This window comes from Hypomesus nipponensis, chromosome 12 (assembly GCF_054491055.1).
Source record: "Hypomesus nipponensis isolate SF chromosome 12, ASM5449105v1, whole genome shotgun sequence".
NCBI lineage: Eukaryota > Metazoa > Chordata > Actinopteri > Osmeriformes > Osmeridae > Hypomesus > Hypomesus nipponensis.
The window spans coordinates 7,676,409-7,689,170 of record NC_140372.1 but is presented as its reverse complement, the minus strand read 5'-3'; the positions used below and the strand labels follow the sequence as shown (position 1 = coordinate 7,689,170).

At 39.8% G+C, this 12,762-nt stretch overlaps 1 protein-coding gene across 1 annotated transcript in view; it reads right to left on the bottom strand.

Moving 5' to 3' along the window:
- Nucleotides 1–12,544, bottom strand: part of lrp1ba (low density lipoprotein receptor-related protein 1Ba) — a 68,758-nt gene extending 56,214 nt beyond the window's left edge. Inside the window, exons 1-7 of the mRNA XM_084668580.1 lie at nucleotides 12,460–12,544; nucleotides 4,562–4,699; nucleotides 2,947–3,066; nucleotides 2,644–2,772; nucleotides 1,729–1,986; nucleotides 1,474–1,636; nucleotides 204–426 (exon numbers count right to left, since the gene is read on the bottom strand). Coding sequence (XP_084524706.1) covers nucleotides 204–426; nucleotides 1,474–1,636; nucleotides 1,729–1,986; nucleotides 2,644–2,772; nucleotides 2,947–3,066; nucleotides 4,562–4,699; nucleotides 12,460–12,544 — 1,116 coding nt within the window. The remainder of the gene's footprint in view (nucleotides 1–203; nucleotides 427–1,473; nucleotides 1,637–1,728; nucleotides 1,987–2,643; nucleotides 2,773–2,946; nucleotides 3,067–4,561; nucleotides 4,700–12,459) is intronic.
- Between the last annotated feature and the right edge of the window lie 218 nt (nucleotides 12,545–12,762).

Below are 12,762 nucleotides of genomic sequence, written 5' to 3'. Positions count from 1 at the left end.
TTTACAGCAAATTCAATATCATCTCAAATGATTCCAAAGTAAACATATTTGCATGTCTCCTCAATTTAATCCTTACATGATGCTTTTAAAAAGGGAGTATATTATCAGGGGGAAGGTAAGTATCAAAAATAAAGTTTGGCTTTCCTCATACACACATTACTGAAACAATATCTGCAGTAATTTACGTGTAAAGCTATACTTACAAAGCTCCCCTGTATAACAGTGCGTCTATTTCTCCCATTGTAGTCCACAACTGCGATGTATTCCAGATGGACGTCGGCCCAATAGACCAGTTTCCTGACCAGGTCAAGAGTCAGGGCTGTGGGTCGATCCGTCTGGTTTTCCACTATCCTGCTTCTGTTGCTGCCGTCCATGCTACACTGCTCCACCTTAGCTGGGGCCCCAAAGTCTGTGAGGAAAAGTTTCCTGAAAGGCAAGTCGAATCCCTGGGTATAAAACAGTGTGTACATAATCAAACTATGTTAAAAGGAACTTCAGGAACAAAAATAGTAACGAGAACAATTCTAAAAGATTTGCCTGCCGTTTGGAACAAACTCATTTGAACCGTTAAGCAGAGTTTTGAAGACAAGAATAAATCGAGACTATCCGCAAACCTCTTCTTGACACATTCATCCAAGCACTGCATCCCAGATACTCATCATGACTGGGCCCCATCTCATATGCACATCACTGAATTCCATTCCCTTCAATTTATTACTTACATTTCAAAGATCATTTCATTTAATCCAAATTCAGACGTTCTGTATCACTGAGATGATATAATCTATATACCAGTAGTATTTACTTACATGAAGTCTAATTTGGCTCTCAATTTTGTCAAATATATTGTGCATCATTGCCATTCAAAATGAGTTGGCAGGAAATTCTGCATCAATAATTCAATCCAATGATACTGACATATTACCTCCTTGCTTTGATGTAGTGAGAGAGGCTTTGTTGCATGGAGGTGCGGCGAGTGAGGGTGCAAGGGGAGGATAAAGCATTTGTCTAATGACGACTGACAGCCAGGGTGCGGGAGCCACTTAATCCATACAAGTCACAGCAGAAGAGGAATACCACAGTTTTTTTTTACCTAAGCCGTGGTTTGGCAGAGAAATGCTCTGTCAGCGGGAAATGGCACTTTCTTCTGACAACAGCTACAACTCCTCATCACAAACCAGTGTGGATTTACGAAAATAAGATGTCAAATGTTTTGAATCGTGCACAGCATTTCTAGCATAGAAAGGGGGACTTTATGTGACAATGTATGGTAGTGCTATTTGACGGCACTTGATAAAATTGAGATGCAACAATAACATACACTTTTCTCTTCCCTTATTTATCTGACTTATTACACTTGGTACAGTTCACAAAAACTGCAACTAATATACCAAACTTTGTTTCGAATGACATCATTAGAAGAAGAAAAATTAAGAACAAAAGCAAACAACGAGAGATAAAAACTAAGCTTACCCCATAAATGGGTCCAGAGCAATTCCACTTGGATTTTGAAGATCGTGATCGACAATTATAACACATTCTTCCTCTGTTAACTGGCAGACTAATATTTCATCACTGACTCCATCCACAAAGTATATATTTCCTGTAAGCCAGTCTATTGCAAAATGCTCCACATCTAAAAACAACAGAAAATGAACAGATATCACCCATCATACATTGATAACAGAAAACACAACAAGAACACAGAATGACAAATCTGACACATACTTGAAAGATACTTTTCCCTCAGTAGTTGGTGTGGTTGTGAAAATAATTTAAATTTGGTCATAGTGGCACACCAGAGCTGTCTGGTGGAGTTTGTGGAGGAAAGCCAGCAGAGCGAATCTTCCTTGTAAATGAAATCCATTGTCCGAGTTCCATTTGTCTTTAGTGGCTTCAGGCTCGAGACAGACGACCCATTAAGGTGTGTTCCAGTGATGTACTCTGTGCTACTTATGAGCAGGAGAGGTGGTCTGTCCCCAGGGTCTAAAACAATACAAAGGATGAGTGGGAAGTTTGCATAAGTATGGCAAACAAAACTGGAGTCACTTAAGTGTCTGATGTCATACAGTAACTTAGCTAACACCTGTATAGACTTTCAACAAAGCATGTTAGGCTCCCGTGGAGACAAGCAAGCATGTGTTACAGGGCATCCTCAAATTTAATGTATGCTAATGCTAAGAGTTTGCATGCTTTGTGTTCTTCTCAGGGCTTAAAATATACAAATAGAATCATTAACAATGTTCAATTTCATTAAAGTAATCAACATGATGTGCTTTTTCAGTGAAACTGAAGGAAGTGACTGACCTGGCTGGCAGGAGTACAAGGCTAAAAGCATCAGGGGCCAAATGCATCCAAGTACATCATTTACACTAAAATGATTTATCCCGCCGTACTGAGGTAGTTGAACTCATTAGCTTGAGGAATGCAAGGGATCAATTGAGCTTCACAGTCTTAAAAATTCCAAGGGTTATTCTGTACCCATTTGCCTTTTCTTAGCTAAAGGCTATTTTAAAGATACTTTTAGATATTTAAGATACTTAAAAAGCAGGACTATCCCATAGCAGTGTAAGATTTATAGTTGTGTAGTATACTGTAGTAGAAGCAGATCCACTGTAGCCATAACATCATAGATCATCTTACCGTCCTTGGCTTTGCAGGACCTTCTGTTGGACTGTAAGGCGTAGCCATCTGTGCAGCTGCATCTGTATGAACCATAAGTGTTCATGCAGGTTTGACTGCACATCCCATACTCTGCACATTCATCACGATCTGCGGAGGCCAAACATCTGTTAGAAAGCGGTGCCATCAAAGGAACTCTCCACTTCAACTTGCCAATATTCCAACTTAATGTGTCCTATCAGAAGATATCAAAAAGGAAACTGTGATGAGAGGAACAGGGAGTCACATTGTTCCTAGATCTCCAGGGATTTGTCTCCGCCATACCTTGGCAGGATCGCTGGTTGTCCCCCACCTCAAACCCATCCGCACAGTAACAAAACGTCCCATTGGAAGTCATGGCGCAGCTATAGTGACACAACATCTCATGGCATTTTGGCAGGAGTTCTGTCAGTGAAAGACAATAAAAACATATCATTTTTGTAATTACGTCAAAAACGTATCTTACAGAATGCCGTTTTTGTTGACATAATTCAATAGAACGTCAAGAGCTCCATTTCTAAGTATGTAGGAAATATAAGGTCCAAATGTGGCTAATTCATCACTTCCACACACTAAGTGCTTGTTATCGTAGACATTACTCTGAGAGCAACGCTACACTGCTTGCAGTTTAAATACCTCTACCCCTGTATTGATTGATATCACCAGCTGGATTTGCCTTTTTTGTAAAAAAATAAATAAACATATCCTGTAATTCAAAATGCCTGCTTTAATCTTTTTCAATACTGGTGAGTAATCCTAGTCATCCAGTGAATGTGAATAACAACCATTCACCAACCCTTTTGAACATACAGTATTATACTGTATGACTTCAGTTATGAAGTGGACACTCCAATTTAATTACATCCATAAAGGACGTATAAAGAGAGGAACAATTAAACATGCTGTATTAAAAAATATTAGGCTGGACAGCAAGCACCACACCCCCATTTTGAAGTCTGGCTGGTAAAGCAGACCATTACCAAGGGGCCTTGACACTGATCCTTGTGGTGTGACTGATGTCCCTATCTCTCATACAGTGTTTCCTGAAGGTGAAGCCACCACTGAGTGTTCGACTAACAAGGCGGCTCCAGCCTCTGGGGGTGTGGGAGACTCTGAGCCATGGGACGGCTGCCTGGGGCTTCGGTTCAGGACAGCGCCCTGCTGAGACCATCCATTGTACCACCGGGAGAACGTCACTGTGATACACGGCCCTAGGTCCAGCTCCGCCCTGTCTCGGTCCGCTAGGCTAGACTAAGCTCCACTCCCACCCAAGTAGGGCACCATGGCCCCTATGGGATGTACAGTACATGAAGGGAATGATGGGGACAAACGTATTACTCAGACCCCGCTGGTTCACGCCTCACATTAGGAACCTGCTCATTATGAGTGCCCAACTCCCCATTGGTGGTGCCCTGGTGAGGCATCATGGGAGAGTGATGAGGCGAAGCCAAGCAATCAGTGTGGGATGGGCCAGCCTGGGGCTGTATGTACTGTGGATGGTGAGGGTTGAGATAGAATTTTTCACAAACAAAAAAAAAAATACTACATTTAACACCTCAGCTGACAAAGATTTGGCTACTAAGGCAACTTTTGCACCTCACCACAGCAGTATAATCACTCACTTTCATGTTCTATTCTGAATCCCTCCCCTGGAGAGTTTTCTACTACCTTCTGCCTAAAAATAGTTTTAAGGATCATGAATATGGTAATAGAATTGGACATTTTCACTCGTGGTTTTAAAGGTTTGGTGGATTGTGTTTTACACAGGATTTATTGACGATGGGATTTCAATAGTTTGATAATGTCACTGTGTAATGCAAATGCAAACACATTAACAATTTTAAACTAATCTGCTACTCTAAAACACAGCACTACTGCAACAAATCTCTTGTGAACTCACCTCGACAGTGCACTCCTTCATCATATCCGTCTGTGCAGTCCTTTACTCCATTGCAGAGCTTACTATAATGCAGGCATCTTCGTGTTCCAATGCACTGCACGTGATTTGGTGGACACCCCACAAACATGTCATTTGTGCCTGGAAAAATGAAAATAAATTGAATAAATCTGAATTTACAGTATTAATGTTGTATAACTATGTGGGTTTCTCATAGTCAAGACACCAGCAACACATTAAAAAATTAGTTAGAAAAACTTAGCAAGTTTTTCTTGTTTGCTCCCCAAACTCAACCCAGCTCAAGTCTTGTCAAACACACAGCCTGAATGTGTTCCTTAGGAGTGGTTCCAGGGTCAACACCCAGAGGTTTCCACTCCTGGCTTTCCCTGTGGATGCTCGTTCCACTTTAAGGATTTCAGCAAGAGTATCATATATAATTCAACAAATACCAAAATGGTAAAAAATATTCCGGCTTCATCCAAATCCCCAGTTCTCCAGAGGACTGAGGTAAAGTGTCTGCTGCTGAGAGAACGCCGTTGCTCATCGCACGGTCTACCTGGCTTGGCATGTGCCTCCCCCAGGTGAGGGTACGCTGGGACATTGTTAAATGTGTTCATGTCCAACTGTGTTCCTTCATTCAAAAAAACGGCCGGTCGCAGCAGTTACAATAGACGTCTATTCTCACTTGAAATGGGTTTAACTGTGTGCTTGTTATCGATTCTTATTACATTAAAGTTTCTTCTGCATAAGGTTATTGCTTGCCAGATAAACACACACACACACACACACACACTAACACAGACACACACACACAAAGGTACGGTCACAAATTATGATATTTTGGATCTCACAAAAAAAAGCTGATGCGCCATTGAAACCTTGTCTCAGCTCAGCAATATTTTGCTCATTATGGTGTCGTCAACATGTCACGACATGTTGAGGTGTGTTTCTGGCGCATTTCACCAGATTCACTCATTTAAATACAAAACCTTACGGATCTATAATTGAATACAAAAATGGTTTCCAACAGGAACAGAATGATCTGGAATTGTTCCATAAAATCACACCTCACTAAACCTAACCCATAACACATCAGACAGCCTGCTGGCAAGATGTGCCTGTTCACGCTCTGAGTGTTTGGAAGGGTGAAATGATCCTGTAAACCACCCCTGAATAACCTTCCAGTACAAGAAACAAGCAACACATTTATTTCCTATGGCCGTCAGAGACAAGTATCAGCCAGGACTTGTATCAGGTTAAACTAAACAGAGAAGGACTCTAAACTCTAATTTACAACAGAACAAAGTAGAACGCGCTATTGTACAGTGGAGTCGATGTCGCAAATCAAGAATATTCAGCAGGAGTGTCTGCCTCAAACTCTCAAGAGAGACTATAACATTGAGATGAATTCATAGATCTATGCTTGAGAAGATTCAGATCACGAGTATCCTGCAGTAAGTATGCCTTCAGTACCGTACACAGCTTTGGTGGCAGGTTAACTAGGGACACATCCCTACAGCGTCGGGCCATGTTCAAAGACACACAAAGACAGCGCGGCCTCTGTGGCTTCATTGGGGAAACTGCTGTCTTGCTGTTTAATACCACAATGCCATGCTACATTAGTCCCACAAACCTCTTCCCTCTAGGTGCCAGGTCTCCAAGGGAATAGATACATTCACAAGTCATTTATTTTTTTGTGACGTGTGTCAGGGAAAGTCACCCTGAGTAAACATGCTTTTATAAACATAAGACTCATCTATTGGCTATTGTGTAAATAGCTACAGTCTGCGACTGCCATTGCACATTTTTGTCTGGGTTGCAAAATCTGATGCCATCGCAGTTTTATTGAACAACTCTTAGTTTGATGTCAACACTGAAGAAGGAAGACCGATTGTATCTCTATTCCGTAATCGACTCATGAAACAGAATATAACAGTTTACATCACAAGTCTTAAGACAAAGGTTTTTTTCCATAGAGGCTCATTTCCATAATGACACTAATATATGTGAGGTAAGGTAACCATAACAACATTTTACAAAGCGGCACAAAGCCAAGGGAGTAACAGTTAAACTGTCAAATTGTGGTGTATTTATATAGAAAAACAAAGAGAAAACAAGGAGAAAACTAAGAAAAAACAAAGCATAAAACGCATAACTTCTCTAGAGGTTGTGCTGACAAGACTGTCAGAAGTTTGAATACCTGACAGATAAGACATTCTGTCATGTGTCTGCACATCACTTTATAAAATAACATTAAGAACACCATCCTCCTCCAAAAAATCAAATATCAAGAAGAAGAAAAAAGATTCCTTTGTCCTATACTATAGTGAGTGGCTAAGTAACATTTGACGTGTTTGAAAATGCATGCACAAGAAACTACAGGAGATCAAAGCATCTACTGATCCTGTCTCAAGTAGCTTAGGATCTCTAATAAAGGTCTCTCTAAGGATAACAGATTGTGTTGAGGGCAGTGGTGGTGAGAGTTGGAGCAGCAACAGCTCTGCTCAGGAAGTACACAGGGCCAATTAAATACAATTTGGACCACTCAGAGTCTCATCTTGTGGCAATACAAAATGAATGAACATCTCTGAAACTTCTGAAGCAAAATTTCCTTTTGATTTCGATTCATAAACAATGCTGCTAACAAACCCGGTTGAGAGTCGACTTCATGCCACTTCTCAAACGGATTGAAAGGGGGCAACTATAGAACTTCTGGAATGTTCAAACTTTGTTCTGACCTTCCTTTCCAAGACAATGCGAGCCATTTCATCACCTGCCTTTCAGTATAACATAGCGAAGAGCATATTAGCATAACAGCAGGAAGTGTTGCAAGGTACCTTCATGAGTGCGCTATTATGAGCTTGGTTCCAGACCCCCTGTTGTGCAGTGGGCAGGACACCTCATTTCATAAAAGCAGCAGTCTCTGTACATTTTGCAGCTTTCACAACAAAACCTAATCATTTGTGGAGTGAAAACCGGAGAGTCTACCGCTGATGTTGAAGTTCAAAAGGGAGCATTCCACTTTGTAGTATCTCCTCATTTCAAGATGAGGCAGTTTTTTTTACGTAGAACATTGATGAGATGCATCATTCTCAGCTTGAACCTTCCGGGTTGACTGTGTTATCTGTTTGTTTGACAGTTTCGAGAACAACACCAACTGTACTATACAGCATATAATTAGAATGTTCAAGAGCTGAAACTATTTCAACAATGTAAAGAGCTTTAATATGAATGTTTTTTAATTGTATCTTGTTTAACTACATGCTCTTATGCTTCTTCCCTTTGGGACTTATTTAGTTTTCACAAAGTATGCTTCATGTTTTGGTTACCCGCAATGTTTGGGGCTATCTCGTTGTTATGATCAGTGACCTATGCACTTTAGTGAAGCTCTTTTTTGGAAATCGCTTTGGATAAAAGTGTCTGGTAAATGCATAAATGTAATGTAAATGTAATGAACGTTAATGTTACAACAGACCTATCTTGAATGATTCAACAGAGAACTCCCATCTTATTGTTGGTCCAGCTCCTGAGGCATAGTGCCCATTTTAACTTCAGTGCTGCTGTTCATAATTGTGTCAAATGATTAGGCTACACCTATAGTGAGCCTATTTTCATTCCAGTTTCATTACGTCTGTATTAAGAACTCGAGGCTCCTCGTGGCTACATCTTAGAATTCACAACACCAGGTGCTTTCAGTATGTGAGCAACCTTCATTTTCGCATAGGTCACTTGGTCCCAGTCGCATGAGCAGTTTATCACCATAGTATAAGCACATTTTTAATGATGGTGTTTTCTATTTAGGAGGCCAAAGACAAGTGTCAAAGCAGTCTCATAATCCATAAAAAAACACCCCAAGTAAGCAAATATTAATAATGTATGGGTGAATCTTAAAATTATGTGCATTTCACAGCCATGCTGCTTCATATTATTTCCTAATAACGACACCTTTGAAATTCTAAATGCAGTGTGTCATTTGCTTTTGTTTAATTTCCATCCTTTGCATAAGATGGTCCAGAGTTTTGACACATTTAAAAGTAGGACCCAATCCAGTATAACCAACTATCTTGCACTTGTAAATAAATATTATCCTTCCAAAACTCAAATTAGTAATGTCCAAGAACTATGCTTTTGAGTTTTTAACCTAGAGTACGTTTTCTAGTTAAATATCTTAAAGACTAGTTCTAGGCACAAGCATTCAATTGATTAATGAACATTTACAGTACAACTATTGGGAGTATTTTCAGAGCTTTCCATTGTTGTGAAACTACTGTGTCATCAGCATCCAGAGAGAGAGAGGACAGTCTCACTGATACAAAGAAAGGACTATAGTATTTTCACAATACAACTGCGTGACTTTAGAATGTATTAATTGTGTGACAACAGAATTTATGCTTTTTTTCAAGATAATTCACAACATCACTGACAAGGAAGCAACAGACAGCAGTATGACACGCTCTGAAAATGTGTAAAGATGCATTTGGATTTTGACAAAGATACAAAGTCGTGATCTTATCAAGTTGTTTTGCTCGCAAAGAGCGCATAGAGATTTGTCAGAAATTATTTCATCCTCACCCATATCATGACTCCTCATCAACTCATCAACAATTTTCCTGGGAGACAGCTTTTTGGATGCTTACGGTAAATCATGAATCATTCATCTATTTGTGAAATTCACCAAAATCAATACACTACAGGATATGAATTGACATAATGTGCCGTATATGCAGACGTATTAGAAAGGAAACTAAAAATAGCAGTGCATACAAATGTGAACGGTTGAAAAATGTCCACATCATTGGAGGGCGGAATGTGTCATTAATATGTTAATCACTGCTACGGTATTGTAAATTGAGTAACAAGCCACAGTAATGGAAGTATGTTAAGCTGAATTTGGGGCAGAATCTCCATAAGAATCCAAGCATCATCCTTCCTTTAGAGGACTTTCAAAACCTGCAGATGCCTCCTCTGTCTCAGTCACAGGGTCGGGAGAGAGTGAATTAGGCCTGCTTTGCGGATGTCCTGGTTTTTCCTCCTGTTTAAAAAGATAATTACCAGAAAAACATTCATGACGATGTTATAAAGAATGTCCCTCGTTTTCCAATGCATTTGTTCCATTGCAATACCAATATGTCTTTCAGAACCCTGTCATGATCTTAAATGAATCCATAAAAGCCACTTTGCGGCCCATTTCGCAGTTAGGCTGTTGGTGATTAATCTTCTCTTCCTGAGCACTTGTAGAGACCCTTTTTGGCTAGTTACCACGTTTTCTCTCCGCTGTACTCCAGGCAGCCTTTTCTGCTGCTCAGCTGAGAGACTAATCACCCGGAGGGATGGTAGAGGGATGCAGATTTCAATTACACTGCATTTAGCAACCGTAACACTTTTTCCACACTAATTCGATTCAATTAACTTAAATTAGTTGATACCCTTTCCAGACAGGCCGACTGATGTAAAGACTGCATGTTGCCTAGGTCTTTCACAGAAACTGGTATTGGACTAACACACTTTGACAAAAACCTATTAAAAGTCTTACATTCTTTTCTTGTGGAAAAAACAACTACAGCAATAGAAATTCAGTTACCAAACTCCTTGAGGCATAGTCTTTTGCTCTTTTGTCGGCTAATGTGTTTGTGCATCAATAGTTTTTTTGTTGATAATAAGCGGATGAAGGTTCTGGATTAAGTGGTTTGTGTAAGATGATTCTGAATACGTTTGGCCTATGTTCCCATCAAAATGTTCTGATCAAATTATGAAATGAATTCAGTTTACTTTTCCATTTTGTGAATGATGTTTCCAATCAATAATGTCCTAGGAGCAGATGGTGAGACAATGATTATGAAGTCAATAACAGACACCTCAGTGCTGGGGACACATATAAGTCTTTTGAGGGGGTTAGGTCATGTGCCAGTATTATCAGATGGCCACTAGTCAGCCTCAGTTAGTCCCATATCAAGCTCACATGGCTTGCAGGTGGCAGTGAAAACCATTTCATCACATTGGCACTCCCTCTTTCAACATATTGGCCATTTCCACTGTTAAATCGTATGAGACATGCAGGTCCTTTGCAAACCACCTCTTCCATCGCAAAAAGTGAAACATGGCTTTGGAAATGGCAACGAATGTCCTGCCAAGGTAAACGTTTTACTGAAAAATGAGAAAGGTGAAATGAGAAAGTACCATGATGTGATTGCTGTAGACCAGGATGCTTTGCAGCCAGACCGTTGTGTTCTTCTGGGGTTTGAGCCACTCCTAGAAGGACACCAGCTATGCTGTCACAGATACATGCACTGGATTTGTTTTTTGTTTTTTTCAGAATCTGTGCTTGAACACAGTTTTTCATGTTTCCAGTGTAATACTGTACACACTGAATAGTAAAGTATATGTTTTACAGTATGGGACAGCTTGTAGCTGAAACCAATATAGCCAGCCATTCAATCCTGTGATGCTTTAAATGTGACTGGATATAGTTTGAATCCTTGTAGGTTGTTTCCCCGCATCTATAAAGGCCTCTTGAATTGACTGAAAGTGCAAGAACAGCACCCTCATGCAAACTCAGCATATCTGGCAGTGCTCTTAAAAAGCTGCTGAAAGGTCTACAAGGAATTCTGTATTCACATGGGAGCAGTTAACCAAGATGGTGACTTTAACTGGGTTAGTTTACTATATTCACAGTCCAGATTCACATGAATATTAAATGTCGAATTGTAACAACAAAATGAATCAGGTGACCTGAGGAATTACTGGGAATAGTTTCTGGTAAGATTAAATACATTTTGCAAATACAAAAAATTGACCTGTGTTTTCAAATGTCCCACATACAGTGAATGTGGAGCAAGACAATGGCACCAATGTCACAGACACCTATGTTAACATTATCCGGTGATGATTAATTATTGTCTGACAAGAGCACAAAGTGACCCACTTGGAAAATAATTAGCCAAAAGTGGGGAAATGGGGCAAAAATGAAACATCAACATTCTCATTTGATTGAAATGTGATGGATGAAAATACTGCTTGTAAAATCATAACAGCAGGGCATGTTAGATGAGTGCAATCAAACTAAATACCAAAAATGCCCTGCCAGGAATTACTGTAAATGACATGTGTCAGGACCATGGACAGCACTAGACGACTCCTGCCATAGAGATCTAATGACCACTTACCCAAAAGCATGGCTGAAATGTTATAGTAAGCTACTACAACATGACAGGATAAACATCTTTTTTTTTTTGTCAAGAATCGTTTGGATTCTACGCAGAGGCAGCTCCAACACTAATATGTAATGTAATTACACTTAATTTCACCTAAAAATGAATTCATTCCAAAATTAGACATCATATTTTAATTATTTTGTTTAAATAATAGGAGGAATTATTTTGCTGCTGCCTGTTATGATGGGGTTCTGTATAAGCATACGTATATACATGTGACCCTGGAGCTTGTAAACTGCAATCTTAAATATATGCCAGTCCAGACCACATTTTGAGAAGACTCTAAAACTTTTCAACACTACAATATTACAATGACACACAAGTCACAAGTTCAGCCAAACGTAGTATCGACTTAAATCTAATCAATTATCCTGCATGCCCCTTTTTTCTACAAATGTGCAAACTTGATGTTAAAGTTTAAAACTGTAAACAAAAAACACCTTTACCTTTAACTGAACGGATATGGGTTCGTCATTAAGGTTTTGATGGCTGTTAACGCAGAAGCTATGCAAACATTAATGTAATTTTAGGTGAATTATTCGACTGTGCTTAAATAGCATCCTTAATACATCATTATTCGGTATGAGTACACAGATGTAGCATCACCCTCATGATCCAATCTCCCCAAACAACCTTAGAGGCGCAGCCACACTACACAGAAACTTGCACCAGATATTGGAAACGACTTACCTTGGTCTGCCCCGGCAGTTGTTAGCATTTTAGCAATAGGAAATAACCCCGAAATTGTCAAAAATGCCCAAATAAAGTCGCACATGGTTGCACAGTGAAAGCTGACAGCAGCACTTCGTGTACGCCCTTCCGAGTGTTGTAAAAAGCAACCTGAAGTCCTTTCTTGCAAGTCAGACGCGTTCTGTTCTGCGGAGCCGTGGAGGAATTCAAGTAAAGTAAAGTGTTGAAGATCAGGAAGAAGGTAACCACATCAAAGAGAAAAGGATGGCGGCCACATGTTATTTTATTGACAGTTTTTAAATA